Genomic DNA, 20,970 nt, shown 5'->3' with positions numbered 1-20,970 from the left:
GGGGAAAGTGGTGGGGGGAGGGGTGGTGGTGTGATGAAATGGGAGATTGGGATTGACATGTATACACTGATGTGTATAAAATGGATGACTAATAAGGACCTGCTGTATAAAAAATAAATAAAATAAAATTCAAAAATTAAAAAAAAAAATTTAACATCAAAAAAGAATAAGCCCCATTTTAGCAACTGGTCTGACGCTAGCTGGGATGTCCAGCACTGGCATCAACTGTGGCAGGAAACAGTTCAGAGCTGAGTTTCATCTCTGTCCACTCATCCACCCAACCAAAGTGGACTGACTTCTTGGTTTTTTTTGTTTGTTTTGACACATGAACTATTGTGAAAAATTAAAAAGTAAACATATTGCAAAGGCACTGAGATTATTTAAGCAGATGGTATAATATTAGTAATTTAATAAAAATGCATGTTGATGATGAATTGATCCTAGTAATGTTACAAAACAGCAAAATCTGTTTTATCTCTTTCTTTCATAAAAGATAAGGAAATTTTGAAGAACGCACTTAAATTTACCATGCTATTTCATTAGTAATAGCTCTCTCTCATGCTTACAGGAAATCTTACTACACAACTGCTGAGTAAACAACACTAGCCAATGTCAGAACTCAAATTTAAAAGATTTACTTGGCATAACTATGTCATTATTACAAGGTAAGTCCAAAGTCAAACACCTCTTTCTGCGTGGGTTGTCATAGGAACAGTGTTTCTCAAACTGTGAGGATAATCTCTTTGGTGAGGGTCCAGCCTCTTCCACAAATACAGTAAAGGTAAAACAGTAAAAAGGGGGAGAAAAAATTCTCACTGAAACACAAATTCTGTACCATTTCTTTTGAAATTTTAAATAGAGAGAAAGCTTTAATTTGTTGCCACTAAGGTAACTGACTAGTTCTTAGAAGCATAACAAGAGAATGGGAACAGGAGAAAAATCATTGGTTGCCAGAGTGGCTTCTGATACTTAAGAACTACATTAGCTGTTGAATCTTACACTGCACGCCAAAGTGCCCCCTCCCCTTAGGAGGCCAGTCATTCCCACACCTCGTTCTAGCACATGTACAGAAAGAGTGGGTTTAATGATCTCAAAATATTCTTCCAAAGCATAATTTTAATCTATGGAATTAAAAAAAAAACTTAATGACAAACTACACTCAGACTCTTTGTCCTTCTGGGTGAAAATGAACAAGAAAAGACAGTATGCTAAAATTTTCAAAAAGATTGGGATCACTGAACCTCGTTCAACTGAATCTATAGAGGACTAATATGCCAACCAAAGCAAAATGAAGGAAATGTAAAAGGATGCTTGGTGTAAATTATTCCATTTTACTTTCACCCTTATACCCAAAATCATACATAACTTCCTTGGTCTAGTTATTTTTTTTCTTAACAAAGTGTATGATGACAGCTTGAGAAATCCTGAAACAGAGGTACTAAAAAGCCAAACAGTAAGAGAATTAGGGCATTACATGCCAATTACCTGGTGAAATATTAGTATAACAAAAAGCCTGCAAAATTAAAACAACTCCTGTTTGTGAAAAGCAGAGCAGATAAAATCTTACGTGTACTCCGGTGCAGAAATCGGTGCCTGGAACCTTGAAATTTTATTTCTTGGGGCAGAATCTGATCTGTGCCACCTTAAATAATAATTATGCTTCTTTTTACATATTCAGCTTTTATAACACAAACAGAAAGCTAAATACGATTCTACTGGTCAATCGTTTCTGTGTCAGTAGCTGACAATAATCAATCCTATTGTCTCTTGAAAGTAAATAATAAAACAAAGGCCAGTGTTTCTGCTCTTATCCCCATATAGACTTCTATTCTTAAAGCCAAGGAATAAATAAAGTGGAGGCAGGCAATGGTTCATGCACAATGACACACAAACAATCTCACATTACAAAGAAAAGACTAAAGTAGGTAAAGACAGGAAGAGTCTAATAATTACTTTGGTAGAGGTAAAATACAGCCGTGTTACATTAATAGTTTCCTCCTTACCACATTGCCAACATTAAATACATAATGTGCTCATTATATAAAAATTCTAAAGTTCACTCAATGTAGATTCTTAAAGATGAATACAATTATAAATTATAAAATTAATAATGGTAGGAGAAGAAAGGGCAAGGTTACATTATTAACAAAAAGATGGTTAAGTATGTTACCATGTAACGGTAACATAAATAACTACCAAAACAAAAAGTATGGTTGAGTAATGTAAGCAATTCATTGCAAAAATTGTACAGTTAAATATTCATGTCATTTTTACTACCAAAAATTAAAACATGAGATTCTGTTTTATTTAAAAATGCCATTAAGGCAACTTAAAGAAACAAAGAATTCAAATATTAGTTAACTTTGTTAACCTTTTCTGTTATGAGGACTTACATTACAGGTAACTGCAAAAATATCTATGAACTAATCATTTATTCTAAATCATACTTTACTAGGCTGGTTTTTATATTTAATAGAGCTGTTTCCTTTCTCTTCAACTGAACTCAGCTATCAATAATATATACTTTGTGGGGGAAAAAACCAAAAATGATGCTATAGTAAAACAGTCCTGTTTTTATTTCACTAATGGGAAGTTTCAAAGTAATTATGGACCTAAACAATAAGCCATATCTTTATATAATAGGAAAGTTTATTAGAAACTTTTGGTGCCTTAGAAAATATTACAAATAGAAAATAGCAAAAGCCCTCAGGTGTATGTTTAATCATTCTGAGAGGGTACTAAATATCAAGAAGCTACCTTCACCATAAATTATATAGTCTTTTCACCATTTGTGTAACATAATCGAATATATTCTAGAAAAATGGATTCCATGGACTGGCTGACATCACTGTAAGCCAGGTACCTTCAGGGAAACATACAATTATCATAAAAATTTCATAGTAATAATGGCTGAACCTTTCAGATAGGCCTTCCTGGAAGGAGACGTATATTCTTTTAAACTTACTACCTTCCTATATAACCCTTCAGAATAACTCTAACTACTTTAGGAGACATTTAAAGATTCCCCAAGAAACGAGAACCGTTATAGTTCTCCTTTGCACCTAACACAAAAAAAGAGAGACCCTTCCCCCATCAAAATCCCTCTGCATCCCTATACTCTTTAGTCAAGTCTGAATTAGAACTTGATATGGTTTAACAGAAATAGTATAATTGCATTGTGCTCTAGTTATTTTGTATGTAAATTTAAATGTTTTGCTTTTAGCTAGATTTGCAAGCTCTGTGAGAGACGTATCATCTGATTCTTTGGCCGTTCCCAGAGAAACTAATATGGACTTTCCTGGTGGTCCAGTGGTTAAGACTCCACACTTCCAAAGCAGGGAGTGCGGGTTCGATCCCTGCTCAGGGAACTAAAATCCCATGTGCCATGTGGCCAAAAAAAAAAGTCAGTTTGAGAAGCTAATATGATACTTGATATCAAACATGGTTCATGGTGAATGAGCTTATGAAAACTGACTGAAAATTTAATGAGGAAGAAACATTAATTTATATTAACAATCTAAATCATCAATGGCTTTGAGACTTAAAATTCTGACCAGTTTTTAAAGGGATATTTTATTTTTAAAAACCCATTAATTTTAATAAAACAACAAAAAAGCACTTGCCCAATTTAAAACATCTTATAGTGGGGTAGCTTTAAGATCAAGGTATAACAGAACCAAATGAGCAAGAAAGGTTTACACAAATAGTCTGTTAATGTATTTAAATTTTTGGAAAATGAAAGGGATCCAAGAATTCAATGACTCAGTAGGCAGAGAGCTAAAAATTAATCCTGGAAAGTAAAAAAATTCGACTTGCTTACGCTACATTGTTTACCATGGCTCATGAGAAGCAGAGCTGGAAAGGGCTAATCCTGTGACAATCTTATAACAAACTGAGTAACTTGAAAATAAAGATGCTTCCTTAATAAAGTGTTTTCCTTTTATTTTATATTTCCCCCCCCCAACCTACATGCTAGATAAGCATTTTTGAAGGCTACATAGAACTGAGCACTTACTTTTATTAATTTTCCTTAAGTATACTTTATAGGAGATTCCCAAAATAAGCAAATCATATTTATAGAAGACTATCATACACACAGAAGAGGATAACAGTATTGAAAAATTCTCACAACTAACAAAATGGTCAGACTTTAAGGCTATAAAGAGTATTGCAAAAATATAAAGTTGATGTAAATGTATAGTAGATTTCAAACACTATTAGAATTATTTTTTTCTCCAGGTTCTTAGGCATAAAACATACACTTCCTCACCTTTTTTAATATCTGAGAGTTTAAAAAAGGAAGTAAATTATTTAGAAAAGGATGGGACAGACAGTATATGGAGAAAACTTAATGAAGGAGATACAAGGCTTAGTGGTTCTACTCACATGGAGTCAGTCCTGACCAGCTGTCCGTTTTGGCGAACAGCATTTTCACTCATAGAGCGCTCTCTTTTTAGCCTGCCAACTGCATGGATCTGTTAGGCACAAAGAAAGGGAAAGGAATCGAGAATATTCTTAATAGCCTAGTAACTGCTTAGCAGCAAAAGGACCTTTATCAAAGGCTAACCACAAAATTTACAAAGAACATAACCAAGAACTGCTACCAGGTATGTGTATTATACGTAGACATGTTAAAAAAAAAAAAAAAGAACACCCTACTTATTATAATGCAGATGAACTTAGGAATGCTTATCTTCTTTACAAAAAAAGTTACTTCTAGTTTCTTTTTAAGTATCAATCTTACTTGGCACAATTATTAATATTTTTATCATAATTTATACAATATACTTACATTATTTAAGAACAATTTACAATAGTTTTTAAAGGCACAAACACTATAGGACATGGGATATACTTGTACTCAAATAGGTGTTCCTGGCTTCTGGGGTTAAAACAAATTCAGATTTGGTTGGATATCTGAAAACTAAACTTAAAAAAAGTTTTACTAGCTTAAAGGTTTTAGCATTCTAGAAATAGGCACAATCTTCCATCTCACACGCTCTTCTTACAAAATGTTATCACTGACCTCTTTCCATTAAGGAATAGAATCTATGTTCCCTTCCCTTGAAATTGGGTACTCTAGTGACTGCTGCAGAGATGATACAGTGTGACTTCTGAGGTTATGTCATAAACAACAACAAGGCTTCTGCCTTTTTCCCCTTCCCCAGGGGGGCTGTTCGAGATTGGAACAATGACACCATGATGTGAGGAAGCCCAAGCAGCCACACAAAAGGCCATGTGTAGGTGCCCAGCCAATAATCCTGGCTGAGGTCCACACAACGGGTAGTATCAACTGACATGTGAGTGAGTAAGCCTTTAGATGACTGCAGCCTCAAGCTGTGTGAGTCATCCAGAGCCTTTGATACTTCCTAGCCTAGGTCCAGATAATATACAACAGAAATAAGCTTTCCCCATTATGCCCGATGCAAATACCTCACCCACAGAATCCATGAGCAAAATTATTTGTTTTTGTTTCCAGCCACTAAGTTTAGGGTGGTTTATTAAGGGGCAATAGATAACTAGAACAATGGTAATCATTAACTTCACTGCTTTTTTAGAACTTTTTTTTTCTTTTTTTACTAGAAACTCCCATGGTAACTTAATGGTTAAAGAAAAATTTGAAGTTTACTGTAAAGGACAACTGGTGTTTGAACCAATAGACTTGATAATTAAGATTTTCAAAAATGCACACCCAGTATCTATTAATGCTCAAAGACTTGGGCATAGATTATCAGGTTATAAGCACCATCAAAGCAGAATAAATCCTGTATTTCATGCCAGTAAAACTCAAAACTACTACGCAGCACATAATTTCAGAGACTGGTTTAGATTTGGTTATGGTTATAAACCACTTACCCATCCAAACAAAAGAAAAAAAAAAACTTCTAAAAACAGAAAAGGAGTCGGTTCAGAGCCTACTGCAAGAGTTCTTTACAGTTAAACCAAAAATCAAAATTACTTGAAGGCGTTTATATATAAAAACTAACACCTGCACAATCAAATACACTTTATTCATAGTGAGCAGTACTGGGTTGGTGTGTGAGAATCCCACTGGTACTTGCCTTCCTACCTACTGCACAGTTGTGCTTGCTTTTTCTAGAGAACAGTTCTTCCACGTTGTAGGGATCAAGATGAATTTTCTACTATATCAGAACTGCTCCTCCTGCTATGTGGTAAGAACTAAGATTCAGCAGATAGGAAGAGACAGGACAAGACAAATTAGTCTATGACTTCAACATAACCTGACAAAGTAGAGGATCCTAGGTCTACCGTTATTTTCGCCATTTGAGACCTGATTTAAATTATATCTTAACAGGAACATTAAGCTCGATACTACTAACATATTGGGGGAAAAGACAACATAAGACAAAAGCATATATTTGTCATGCCTTCATATGAGCAGCCTGTATACTGTAATACCAAAGAACTTTGATACTGCCTGAGGTGATAAGGAACACGGTGATCTTTTAAATACTTTCCCCTTTAGTTCACAATCATGATGGTTGTTTTTTTCAATTCAACGATTTTTTTAAATTAATTACGTTTGTTCCCAACATTATTGAGATCCAACTGACAATTCAAGGTTTTAAAATGTCATTCAGAACCATCCTGCATTGATTACCCATTATAAAACTTACATGCACCCCTTAGGCTGAGAAATACAGTTTCCAAGCTTCAGGTAACTTCCTGGAAGTTAGGTCACAGGGTCTTCTGTGTCTAATTATAGGCATAAAATTCTCCTCTAATGTGCTTATACTCTGAGTTACTTTTGATTGTTCATAGAATCCTGGACAAATCAGTGTCCTCGAGGTCTCTGTTTACTGGTTCTCTAGATTTATCTAGAGCTTGTCTCTCCTTCAAGAATCTGCTCAGATGCCTCAGTATTTTCCCCTATACTGGTCCCTGTTTTTATTTTTTAATATAATTTTTAAAAGTTACACTCCATTTACAGTTACTACGAAATATTTTCTATATTCCCCATGTTGTACAATACATCCTTGTAGCCTATCTTACACCCAATAGTTTGTACCTCTCACTCTCCCATCCTCATATCCCTCCCACAAACTGGTAACCCTAGTTTGTTCTCTATATCTGTGAGTCTGCTTATTTTTTGTTATGTTCACTAGTTTACTGTATTTTTAGATTCCACATAAGTGATACCATATAGTATTTGTCTTTGTCTGGCTTATTTCACTTAGCATTAATGCCCTTCAAGTCCATCCATGTTGCTGCAAATAGCAAAATTTCATTCTTTTTTATGGCTGAGTGATATTCCATTATGCGTATGTGTGTGTGTGTGTATGTGTGTTTACATATATATATATATATATATGGCACGTCTTCTTTATCCATTCGTCTACTGATGCACACTTAGGTTGCTTCCATATCTTGGCAACTGTAAATAATGCTGCTATGAACACTGGGGTGCATGTATCTTTTTTGAATTGGTGTTTTTGGTTTTTTTCGGATATATATACTAATTCCCCTACACCCCCTTTTTTAACAAGACACTTGTTTTACTTCTCAACATATACAAAATAAAAAACTGTAATTATATGAAAACAACCAGTAAATATTACAAGCACATAGACCCTACCATAGCCTAGTTCTTCATAACCAATGTGATTACTAAACAAGCCTCAGAAAATCTGTAGCAAAAACTAAGATTGAAAACTGATTTCTGAAATGTTTGTGTCATGCCTTTTATTTAGGCAGTTTTTCATTCTTTTTAGTATTTTTTAAACAATTTTACTTTTTTAAGAAAAGGACTTCTTTTAATTCTGTCCAGAGAGAGAAAGGGAAATCCTCCATTTTACCATTTGGTATAATCTCAGTGAAAAATGGAGATCTATCCTCAAATAGTATGTAAGTTAGTTGCATTTTCAGTTAAGAAATAAAAAAATATAATTATTGAATAGAATTATTTGGCAAATTAATGGATACTGATCCCCTTTTTAAAAATAATAGTTCAGAGACACTAATCTGTGAATTGCTGTGGGACTTTTATTGGAAGAGGTAAAGCAGAGTTAAAAATGTGGGCCAAACAATCAGGGTGAACATTCTTACCCCCCGAAACATATTCTCTGTCCAAAATTTAAAATAATAAACTACCTGGAAAAATAATGAACCTAATGGGAAGGAAACATGGAATACACGTGTCAGCAGTGAATACAATGCCCGTGCGACAGGGCCATGAAACAGTAACTGCACAAAGGATGTGAGTGCACATCTCTGAATCTTCCATGGATGGATATGCATACATACATACAATTAATGAAGCTGTTCTTTTTCCTCTTCTTTCCCTTTTGCTCCATTCTACTCACCACAGCCCCAGCTCCTCTTTCCACGGGAGGGGAAAGGAGAGGCAGCTAAACAAACCATCACCAAATTGTGATCAGACCCACATCCATCAGCTTCTCAATTTTCAGAGCTACTGCCAGGACCCTTTTAAGTCCTTCTGAGTGTCTGGGAGTCCTTCTGCATTTCTTTTTTGTTTTTTAATTTTTATTGGAGTATTGTTGCTTTACAATGTTGTGTTACTTTCTGTTGTACAGCAAACTGAATCAGCCATATGTATACATATGTCCCCTCTCTTTTGGATTTCCTTCCCATTTAGGTCACCACAGAACACTGAGTAGAGTTCCCTGTGCTATAAAGTAGGTTCTCATTAGTTATTTATTTTATACATAGCAGTGTATGTATGTCAATCCCAATCTCCCAATTCCACATTTGTTTTAGGATGTGCCATATGGCTAAGTCACTCATTACACTTCAGGTCAACTATGTTCTTTCACTTCACATCCTCGAGGTTGTCATGGCAATTGAACTGGACCATCACCCGGCACTGATAACCACCTGCTACGTCCTTACAGATTGTTGGATTACAGATCTAGAGCCCTCTGTTAGACACCCATGGCCTTTGTGTTGTCCTTAATGACAGCTTCTAGAGTAGCTGCTTTCCAAGTGTATTCTTTAAAGCAGTCAGTTCTAGATGGATATATTTCCTCCTAGCCCTTGAGCTAGACACTTTGTACATGGTTGCTGTAGGATTTGGCATCCTGTGTAAAGCTTGCATGGCCTGGATACACTTCCTTTTCTGAAAACATTCATTGCCTTTGTTCTTTTCCAAAACCAGGTCAGGGTTTATACAGACCAATTGATTTGCTCCTTCCCCATCTTCCCAATTCTTGGGACATTTGGAGTTCACTGCTGTTCCAGATTTATTGCAAAAATGAATGGCTTTCTCATCCTTCTCTTCTTTGAAGTAGAAGTTGCCGATTCAAGCAAAAGCTCTTATAACCTGTCTTTAGTCCAATTTGTTTTCTCTTCCCACTTCAGTGGTCTTCTCACAAAGCTCTTGGCCATTTACTGTAATTGATTTTTTCAAAGAAAACCACTGCTTGAGTGATGGGATATACCGATGGAGTGCAAATTTTTTACTGGGTCACACTGCTTCAAGGCTGTGTCAAGTCTTCATATTTTCCAACTCTTTTTCTTTACAGTTCTTCCTTTTTGTTCTCTGGAAGATCTTCTCTCACTGGCTCCCATCTGGAGGTAGTGTCAGTGTCACAGCCTCTTCCTCCTCATTCACACCGCCTAACCTATTCTAAGAACACTGAGAGCTGTCATGATTTGTGTATTTTGCAGTTCATACCCAGATCAGATGGTTTATTGCAGTTGCTTTATTAGTTCCCTGTAGGTAGAATCACCAAGCAATGGTCTTTCTGAATATTAGCAGAGATTAGGCATATTGAAAGGTTCATCAATTTCCTCTACCTCCAGATTTTATAAACCCTCTCTGAGCTAGGGGGATTATCTGCTTCGTGTTTTAAGGCCTCTTCATAGATTCACTTGGATACTTCAAGCCAGTTTAAGAAGTCAGTACGTTATTTTCTGCAAATTTATTCCTTGTATCAGTCAGGCTTTTAAACAAAAATTGTATAGTGTTCCTCATAAGTCACCTTCAGGTATTCTCCTTTCTTGCCACAGGCCAGTGGTTCTCAACTGGGTGTGATTTTTTTCCCCCAGGGGACATTTGGCAATGTATGCAGATCATCTTTTCTGTCTTTTTATTGTGATAAAATAAACATAACACAAAACTCACCATTCTAACCATTTTAAAGTATATATATTATACAATTCAGTGGTATTCAGAACATTCACAATGTTGTGCAACCATCACCACCATCTAGTTTCAGAACATTTTCATCCCCCCAAAAGGAAACCCCATGATTAAGCAGTCAGTCCCAATTACTCTCTCCCCTAAACCCCTGGCAACTACTATTCTGGATATGTCATGTAAGCAGAATCATACAATACATGGCCTTTTCTGTCTGGCTTCTTTGACTTAACATGTTTTCAAGGTTCATCCATGTTGTAGCATGTATAAGTACTTCATTCCTTATTATAGCTGAATAATACTCCCCTGTATGGGTATACCACATTTTGCTTATCCATTCATCAGTTGAAGGACATTTGGGTGTTTCCACCTCTTGGTTATTTGAGACATTTTTGATTTTCATGACTTGAAGGATGCTACTGGCATCTTGTAGACGGAGCTCAAGAACACTGTTAAATATTTTACAGTGCAAAAGGACAGCCCTCACCACAACAAAGAACTATCTAGTCTAAAATGTCAGAGTGCTGAGGTTAAGAAACCTTGGCATATGCTGTAAAATGATTATTACAGAATAAATGATTTAGGGAATCTTACTTGATATATTCTAAGTAGCATCCGAATGAATCATCAATGTTATCAGCACTCAGGGCGTTACTACCCTTCCATTTCAATCCATTTTGTAGAAGCTACCAGAACTCTGGTTCCTTCCCTTTTCTCCTCTGCTCACTAGCTGATTGCCTCTTGAGGGCCACCTGACCCTTCTATGGACTGAAGCACAGATCATCACCTTTGCTTTCCTTTTAATAGGCAACTAGTACTAATATCGGAAACTCCTCTCCTGCATCTCAGGATTTGGCTCCTGCCAAAGGTTTGTGTTTTTTTTAAATTGAAGTATAGTTGATATACAATATTACATAAGTTAAAGGTGTACAATATAGTGATTCACAATTTTTAAAGGTCATACTCCATTTATAGTTATTATAAAATACTGGCTATACTCCCTGTGTTGTACAGTATATCCCCGTAGCTTATTTTATACATAACAGTTTGTACCTCTTAAACCCTTACCCCTCTATTGCCCCTCCCCACTGGTAACCACTACTTTGTTCTCTATATCTGTGAGTCTGTTTCTTCTTTGTTATACTCACTAGTTGTATTTTTTAGATTCTCAGACTTACTTCACTTAGCATAATACCCTCCAAGTCCATCCATGTTGTTGCAAATGGCAAAATTTGATTCTTTTTTATGGCTGAGTAGTATTCCATTGTGTGTGTGTGTGTGTGTGTGTGTGTGTGTGTGTGTGTGTATGCACGTGTGTGCGTGTATGTCACATTCATCTGTTGATAGACACTTAAGATGCTTCCAAATCTTCTGCCACAGGATGTTAACTTTCACAACAATGATATTTGTACCTATTGAGCTTTTCACATCAATTAGAACATGTGCTAAACATACTACACATATTATTACATTTAATTCTCTCAATAATCATATGCAGTTGGCATTATTCTTATCATTATTTTAGAGATGAGCCTTGGAATTGTTAAATAACTTGCCCAAAGTTATGTGGTTAATAAGTAGCAAAGTAGGCCTTCAAAATTAGGTTAATTCTCAGCCTCAGCTTTTCACTCCAGCGCTATACACTTTGGATATTTATCACATTTGACTAAATATCAATTACAGCGGGAGTAAACCCCACATGGGCTTAAAACCTAGGTCTACTGAGAGACAGTACTCGTCTTGTTTTCAGTTGGTTATTCACACCAAGTAGGCACAAGTGTCTAAAATGGTGGGAGCATAAAGATCAGAAGACAAACAAAACCTGAAGAATATCAAAGGGAGGGTTTCTCTCCTGGCAGAATCCTCATTCCAAGACAGTACTATTCACAGCCGTAATGGTCTTTCCCTCACTCAGACCACTATGAAGGAACCATGTCTCACTGCACAGTGTCTTACACAAAAGCTCAAAAAATGTCTGTTAAATAAATATCAGTACAATTCTGCAAGTACCTTAGTGCCTTTCCATCACGTGAACATTCAAATTTAGTACTTTTCACCGAGTAAACACCTAGAATGTCTAAACTGGCACCTAGGAGTGTATTATCTGAGTCACCTCAGCTGAAACTTCCAAACTAGAAAAGGCCATACCTAGTACTAGGAAACTGCACTCCAGTAGGTTATATGGGTGATTTACCCTCTTTGGAAAGGATTATATGAAAAATTAAAGACAAGGGCAGTTCCATTATCAATAAAAACATATCTTTGCACACTGTCTTATACTAGCATCATGACAACACAGGAATTTAGAAGTTATAATGAAAAAGTTGCAACTACAGAAACCACAGAAAAGGAGTCTTACAAGATTGGCCCTGAATCAATAGCAAAGGCAAGATTTGAAGTTTGCGACTAACACCTTATTAGTCCATATACTATCATAGTTAGGTCAACAAGGCCATTAACATTACACAATACGGTAACTAACTCAGTAGAAACTTTTCAGCAAGCAGGGAGAATAGGTAGTATCAAGGGGAAAAAAGAGCTTTCTTTGCCATTTGCCAGACTGCTTTTGTAACAAAGTGATGCATTAATTTTTTCCCATGCTAAACTTCCCAAATTTTTCTGTATTGCTTAAAGTGTAACTCCCAGCCATAAAAGCTCATCCTTCAAGACCACATGAATGTTAATGATTTCCACAAAATTGTCATTTTCCTGAAATATAATATTTAAATTAAAAAAAACCCAACAGCATAGTATCTTATTTGGGGTAGTTGTCATTTTCCTGAAATATAATATTTAAATTAAAAAAAACCCAACAGCATAGTATCTTATTTGGGGTATCTGTTGATAATTCTGATTCCATTACATATTACCAATGATATGATTTATAGCCTTTTAACTCCTCTTTAACTTTTGCTTCTGTCTCTATTATTTCAAATTCAGATGATGTTAAAACTCTAGCACTTACTTCTTCATTTTGAGGGGTTGGAGGAGGTTTTTCTAAATCCAGAAAATCTAGTGGTCTTTCACTTAGTGTAAGTACACGAGGTGGTGTTTTTAATGCCAGAGGTTTGAAGGGAGTTGACTGTATAAGGTCAAGATCTGCTGGTCTTGAAAATGGAATGTCTTCGTTATTTCCTAAGCGTAGGGAAAAAAAAAAAAAAAAAAAGGAAAGGAGGGAGATTTTTAAAAGACATAGGTTTTATTAAAATGTATTAGCCATTACACACTCACTAGCAATAGCTAAAATTAAAAAGACTAACAATACAAAGTGTTGGCAAGGATGTGGCGCAAATGAAACTCTCATATGTCACTGATGGGAATGTAACAGGGTACAACCAGTTGCAAAAACAGCTTGACAGCTTTTCATAAAGTTAAACGTCATAACTTATAATATGATCTAGCAATTCCACTCCTAAGAGATATGAAAACACATGTCTTCATAGCAGCTTTATTCCTAATAGCACCAAAAAGGAAACAACCCAAATGTCCACCAACAGGGGAATGTATAAACAAACTGTGGTTTATCCACACACTGGAATATTAGAAATAAAATGGTATGAACAACTGATATAGCAACAATATGGAAGAATCTCAAAAACATTACACTAAGCAAAAGAAGCCAGACCCAAGAGTATACAGTGTATTAGTCCATTCATACGAAACTCTGGGAAAGACAAATCTGATCTCTGGTTATAAAAAGGAGATTATGGTTGTCTGGAATTGAGGGGTAGGAACTGAATGAGAAACCTTTTGGCGGGTAATGAATATGTTCTATATCTGGACTGCGGTAGAGGTTACACAGGAGTATACATTTGTCAAAACTCATCAGGCTGTACACTTTAAAATTACACTATTTTATGTATGTAAATTATATCTCAATAATTAGTTGAATTATTACTATTTGAAATTTCAGACTATTGCAATTAATAAACTTTTTGAAGAAAATGTAACGTTGCACTTCCCAACCCCTTTTCTAAATAATATTTTGAAAAATCCCAAAAGTTTTCTAAAAATATATAAAATACATTTATCAGGCAAGTTTATAAACAAATATAAAATACCTGCTACAACAATCCTCTCTGGAACCTGCATAATCACACTAGCATTTGAAACTCCTTCTTGGAATCCTTGTTCCAGGTCAGCATTTGGTGGTGCTACCTTTAATTTTTCCGGGACCCTCATTCGCTGACTAATACCTTCGGTGTATTCCATTTCATATTGAATTCGACTAATTTCCGCCATCTCAGCAGCACTGGGAGAAGGAAATGCTGCCCCACTCACTCTGCGGGCAAAAAATGTAAAGACAGGGATGACTGAGTGTGAAAATGTCAGTCTCTTCTATGCAGTGAAGTTAGAATACCTTTTAGAAAGAGCAAAGGAGACTTCTCATTTGTGAGTACTGAATACATACAAAGGAAAAATAAAAGATCGAAGCAAATGTTTTCCTCAACATAATACCTTCTCACTTAGTTGAAACTGCACCTTGAGGATATTGCTTAGGGGCAAATGTTTTAAATTATTGTATAACCACAACACGAATGTGCACACACGTACACTCTCTTCCTCCCTGCATAAATAGATATGCATGCTGCTTATATAACCCAAAAAATAAATAAAATAAAACTTAAATAGAAAGTTCCTAATGAATTATATGAAGGGAAGCTGCTAGAACTTTATAAAAACGAAATTAGAAATTCCCGTCATGCATGGAAAAAATAAAACCTTTTAATGACGAAAATCAGATTCATAAGCTAAATAATGTTAATTCTAAATTTACTAAAAAAGAAGCAACCCCGAATTTCACAAAATAAAAATTAAAACTTCTCTCACTGAATGTATATCTGATGACTGAGATGAAATGAATACCAAATACAGAATATATACTAATAAATCCTTAATGTTTGCATTCATTTTGAGGGACTATAGTGTGAAAGTTTCACACTATTAATTTGTACTTAGTATCATATTTACATGTATATTTTTTAAAAACATGACATGCCTTTAAAGGGAAAGACAGAACAAATGCACTGAGAAACCTAAATCAGAGAAGGATCCATGCTCCAGGGAAATGCAGCAGAAAGGAAGTTGCCCCAAGATACAAAATGCTGACAGAAGTGTAAAAGAATATGATTAGCCTATGGGCAATCAGCTTTAAAGCAACTATGTCTCAAACCTATAATGCCAGCTCAACCGAATAAAATGTCACTGACCTTCCTAGTGATGTGTCATTGCTTGTTCTTTTACTCATTTTTAATACAGTAAATACACGTTTATAATAGCTATTAAAATACTGCCTCCCTGTAGTTCAGTTTACTTTACACAACAATTCCCCTACAGATCTGAATTTTTTTGGAGGTGTACATAACAACACGGAAACTGCTTTTCCAGCTGTAAAAAAGAAAGAATAAAAATCAGTATTTCAACAATTCATTTCATAAGAAAACTATCAATAAAAGTAAATATCTACTTAAAATTATTTTTGGATTTCAACCAAAATCAATTTTCAAATCTCTCCTAAAAAGAGTTATTCTATACCTCAAAAAATATAAAGACTGTTTTAAGCATAGTCTCACTGTATTATGATTTTGCAAACGGGATAAAGAAAAGCTAATCAAATGAATATACAAATGTGAAGTCAGATTAGAAGAAAACATTTTGCCATAAAACTCCTCTAATTATTATATTCTAAAGGGGGAAAAGATCCTTTCCTTTTTCAGACTAAGTACAAATGAAAAAATTATGAAAATAATGTAAAGGGCAGAAAAATGTATTTGAAGTAACCTAATATTTGATGTATAAGTAATGGTTTCTTTAAAAGGAAATAACTTTGAAAACCAAATTACACTACATTTTCAGCAGAAGATATTATATACAAATCCAGGTCAATAAAAAATTAAAGACAGTATAAATGTAAGCCATGGCTGGGACATTTCTTAAACTCCGTGTCAGAGATCTATCACACATTTTAAACTCCACCTTACTGACATGCTTTGGAGAGTTCTTAGAGGTTGCTAAGGGCTAAGCCCTGACAAATGGTTACTTATGACTGCTAACTTGCACCCTTTATTCTTTACCAAAATGTGTGAATTTTAAGGATTTGCATGCAAATGGTTTAAAGACTAAGAAAATAGAGCCAAAAGAAAATTTTTACTCACAAATGTGTACCAACTACTGCTTGCTTTATGGCATTATCGGTTCCTGTGCTTCATATTAAATCCTTTAACTTGCTTCAATATGCATGTGCTGGATTTAGAGCCACTTTTGTCCCTGGGGGAGAAAAAACAGGAGCTAACTGAAAAACTAGATGATACTAACATTAGGGATTCTTGCTGGAAATACTCCAAATAATGAAAGTCACTAAAGATGCACAACCTTACCTTAAAAAAACCCAGTAAAATAAATAAAGAAAAAATGAACAAGCTTACCACTAATTTCAGGCCTAGAGACAGAACCCTACAGCCGTTCACTAGTTAATGCAAGATAAAAGACAATCATTGTTTCTGATTTGAAACAAAGGAAAACATGCCTGATGAAAAATACGTATGTTTAAAAGAATCTTAATACTTATATGTATAAACAAGTGTATATATAAGTGTATATATATACACACTAATTAAGGAGGAGCAGATGCATTGGCTAAATTTTCATCCAGCTATTTTCATTCAGTATTTAATTTCATATTTGTTTCATTTCATTCCTAACTTTAATTTGGTATTTAATTTGAACCAGTAACACACGCACATGGTACAAAGTACACAAGAACACACAGAGATGTAGGGCCAGAAACTATAAAACTCTTACAGGAAAACACAGGCAGAACACTCTATGACATAAATCAAAGCAAGATCCTTTTTAACCCACCTCCTAGAGAAATGGAAATAAAAACAAAAATAAATAAATGGGACCTAATGAAACTTAAAAGCTTTTGCACAGCAAAGGAAACCATAAACAAGACCAAAAGACAACCCTCAGAATGCGAGAAAATATTTGCCAATGAAGCAACTGACAAAGGATTAATCTTCAAAATTTACAAGCAGCTCATGCAGCTCAAAAAAACAAACAACCCAATCCAAAAATGGGCAGAAGACCTAAATAGACATTTCTCCAAAGAAGACATACAGATTGCCGACAAACACATGAAAGGATGCTCAACATCACTAGCCATTAGAGAAATGCAAATCAAAACTACAATGAGGTATCACCTCACACCAGTCAGAATGGCCACCATCAAAAAATCTATAAACAATAAATGGTGTGGAGGGTGTGGAGAAAAGGGAACCCTCTTGCACTGTTGGTGGGAATGTAAATTGATACAGCCACTATGGAGAACAGTATGGAGGTTCCTTAAAAAACTAAAAATAGAATTACCATATGACCCAGCAATCCCACTACTGGGCATATACCCTGAGAAAACCATAATTCAAAAAGTCATGTACCACAATGTTCATTGCAGCACTATTTACAATAGCCAGGACATGGAAGCAACCTAAGTGTCCATCGACAGATGAATGGATAAAGAAGATGTGGCACATATATACAATGGAATATTACTCAGCCATAAAAAGAAATGAAATTGAGTTATTCGTAGTGAGGTGGATGGACCTAGAGTCTGTCATACAGAGTGAAGTAAGTCAGAAAGAGAAAAACAAATACCATATGCTAACACATATATATGGAATCTAAAAAAAAAATGGTTCTAAAGAACCTAGGGACAGGACAGGAATAAAGATTCAGACGTAGAGAATGGCCTTGAGGACATGGGGAGGGGGAAGGGTAAGCCGGGACAAAGTGAGAGAGTAGCATTGACATATATATACACTACCAAATGTAAAATAGATAGCTAGTGGGAAGCAGCCGCATAGCACAAGGAGATCAGCTCCGTGCTTTGTGACCACCTAGAGGGGTGGGATAGGGAGGGTGGGAGGGAGACGCAAGAGGGAGGAGATATGGGGATATATGTATACGTATAGCTGAATCACTTTCTTATACAGCAGAAACTAACACAACATTGTAAAGCAATTATACTCCAATAAAGATGTTAAAAAAAAAAAGAAAGAAAAGAAAAAAAAAAGAACACACAAAGAAAATAAAGTGTCCCACCAGATCCTATCCTATAACCACCTAGGTCCCCACAGGCAATCTCTCATCAATTTCTGTGCATCATTCTAAATGAGATACTCTTCTTATACTTGTGTGTATATATTTGAAGCACAGTAAAAGCTTATAGTTAAAACTAACACTGAAAAGAGATACCTCAAAAGGAGTATAGCCTTGGGACATTATAAACTGAAACTTTATAATAATAAACAAGGGATGCAATTGCTAGAAAAACATTATCTCCCTGAAATGTGCTATTCTCCACATTCCATTTACTACATTTCAGCCTTCTTATTAACTTTCCACTAGTACATCCCACGGGTCTCAACATTTCATTTTACAGCAACATCTTCTCTTACAAGACTCTCTGAGTTTGCAAAGTATCACAGACTTAGATCACAAAGGTGGACAATGAAAAGACAACTTCTGGAAAAAGTCAAATTCTCCTGTAGCCAATCTGAGCTACTTACAAAGTAGATGGAACTTTTCTACTAAGATTTAACATTGTACTGTTCCAATTACTGGCTTTTCTGCTTAAGTAAAATAGATCAAAATCTAATTTTTTTCTCCCTCATTAGACTGTGACATTTTCAGTAATATCTTTTGGCAATAAAGAAAATAAATTTCTCATTTGGAGTTAAGATATTAGTTCCAATTTTGTCACTTACAATCTACTAGGCAACAAGTACATGAGTCTCTGTGATATAACTAAGGAGACAAAAATCTCTCTCAGAATCATAGATGATCTTATATCTCTACTTTCTAAGCCCGGTGGTTCCCAACCATCAGTAACTTAGCAACTTCATGCTTTTTTTTCCATACTCAATGCAGTACGTTTACGCTCAGCTATACTTAATCTTTTCTTTAACTAAATTTTTAAAAATCTTAAGTGTATTTTAAAAGGAAATTTTACATTACTATTTTATTTTATTTATTTTTTGGCCGGGCAGCTTGAGGGATCTTAATTCCCCAACCAGGGATTGAACCCAGGACCCTGGCTTTCAAAGTGCTGAGTCCTAACCACTGGACCACTAGGGAATACCCTTACTTTTTTAAACCATGGACTTAATGTACATATATAAAGACACGTAACAAAAACGTAACTCTTACAAAAAACCCTCATCTGCAAACCACCTAAAGTCAAGTCACATCCCACTCATGGAAAGTGTCCCAATTTGGGGACACAATGATTCAAGCCTGACTTTCTTATTTTCTATATTAGAACACTGGGATGCAAAGAAGTAGCCCAGGAAGTCACAGAAACAACCTGGGTCAAATTGACTGTGGTTGCAAAGATTTATATAATTCTCCAATTACCAAAAAAAAGTTGGGTTGTTTGTTGCTTATTATGTGGACCTAGTTCAAGGCTTTTATACAGTCACCCTGTTTCAGTTCTCTTTTCAAGCAACTATACTTCAAGAATGGGTGTATTAGAAAATCACAGTGTAGTAACCCAGGATTAATTTTAATTTTTAAAGAAAAATCACTGAAAACTTGAAATTAACGAATTTTAAAATAAGGTTATCAATCCACAGAAAACAAGTTTCAACACAAGAAGGGAGGACAGTAACAGCTAAACTTTGTAATCATAAAATAAGGCAGCCCTATCAGACAGGAAGGGATAGAAAACACAATTTCCTTTTGGAAAAACCCAGCAAAACCAACGCACGAGTGCTTGAAACCAAAGAGATAGCAGGTCCCACACACAATTTAATTACAGGGGAAGAGACTACTAGGTACAACTAAATCGCTCTAATTCTTTCTGAATTTATTTTCCTAAGGGTTTTTCCTTTGGGATCTCAGACACTGAAACAAATGTTTTTCATTTAGGGAGAGAAAACATTTAAGATCCTTCAATTAAAGTCTCTCAGTGGGGTGAGAGGCCTGTAAACGACTGGTTCTATATTTGGGAACAAGGGCCCTAAAGCTTTTATCTCCTGCAACTAAAAGACGCCACCACTTTTGAAAGCATTCTCCTCCCTCGAGAAGGCCCCTTGCTCTAAAGTTGTAGGACGCACCCGAGGGTTTTCTTCTAAATACCATATAAGCGGAACTCCTCCTGCAGACGAAGGTCAGAGGCTTATCGGAACGGGAAACCGAGCTTTCCCCATTTCCCAGCGCCTGGAATGAAATCTAGGAGCATCTCCAGGCATCCACACCTGCGAGCAAGGATGCTTACACACCGGCCCGACCAGGGGCCTCCCCGACCAACCTGGGCTTCCAACAAGGCCTTTCTTTTCGAACACGTTCTTTTCCACAAAGTAAAAACAAAACAAACCAAAAACTTTTAAAGACGGCAGGCGTCGGGTTCAAGGTCATACTAAAAGGTACCAGGACCTTGGCTGAGAAGGATGAGAGAAGACTACCAGACAAACCGCGCTTGAAGCTCTCAGGACGCCCTAAGGAGAAGGAAAGCCCAGGGCTGAAGACGAGAGGCTCTGGGGTCGGGCCTCCGGCCAGAAATACACCACGAACGGGCCGGGGCCGCAGCGGGTCCCTCCATCGACGGAGGGTCAGGGCCGCGGCGCTAGGCCCGACAGCCGGCTCGGGCCGCGGGTCCCGGGTCGGGAAGACGTCAGTACTCACCCCTGGGCCCGCTGAAAGTCCCTGGCGAGGACCGCCGCTCGCCGGCTCCCGAGGCGCTCGGGTGGGCGCTGTCAGAGGCCGTTGGCCGAGCGCACGGAGGCGCCCGGGCAAATCACCGGCCAGAGATGCCCGCAGCGGGCGGGGAGAGACGCGAGAACTTCCGGGAC

General features: G+C 36.3%; 1 protein-coding gene across 11 annotated transcripts in view; it reads right to left on the bottom strand.

Annotated features, from left to right (window-relative positions):
- MFF (mitochondrial fission factor) overlaps window positions 1-20,962 on the bottom strand; it is a 39,527-nt gene extending 18,565 nt beyond the window's left edge. For 4 of the 11 annotated variants that reach the window (XM_036857540.1, XM_036857542.1, XM_036857545.1 and 1 more), the window contains exons 1-6: window positions 20,804-20,962; window positions 16,276-16,387; window positions 15,331-15,508; window positions 14,182-14,402; window positions 13,086-13,255; window positions 4,387-4,475 (exon numbers count right to left, since the gene is read on the bottom strand). In XM_036857540.1, the coding sequence (XP_036713435.1) occupies window positions 4,387-4,475; window positions 13,086-13,255; window positions 14,182-14,402; window positions 15,331-15,368 (518 nt within the window). In that variant the 5' untranslated portion in view covers window positions 15,369-15,508; window positions 16,276-16,387; window positions 20,804-20,962. Of the gene's footprint in view, window positions 1-1,567; window positions 1,643-4,386; window positions 4,476-13,085; window positions 13,256-14,181; window positions 14,403-15,330; window positions 15,509-16,275; window positions 16,388-20,803 lie in introns of all 11 variants that reach the window. The other 7 variants (XM_036857543.1, XM_036857538.1, XM_036857539.1 and 4 more) reach the window with 3 other exon arrangements.
- Window positions 20,963-20,970: the final 8 nt, after the last annotated feature.

Source organism: Balaenoptera musculus, chromosome 7 (genome assembly GCF_009873245.2).
Source record: "Balaenoptera musculus isolate JJ_BM4_2016_0621 chromosome 7, mBalMus1.pri.v3, whole genome shotgun sequence".
NCBI lineage: Eukaryota > Metazoa > Chordata > Mammalia > Artiodactyla > Balaenopteridae > Balaenoptera > Balaenoptera musculus.
The sequence above is the reverse complement of the archived record's forward strand: the minus strand, read 5'-3'. Positions and strand labels throughout refer to the sequence as shown.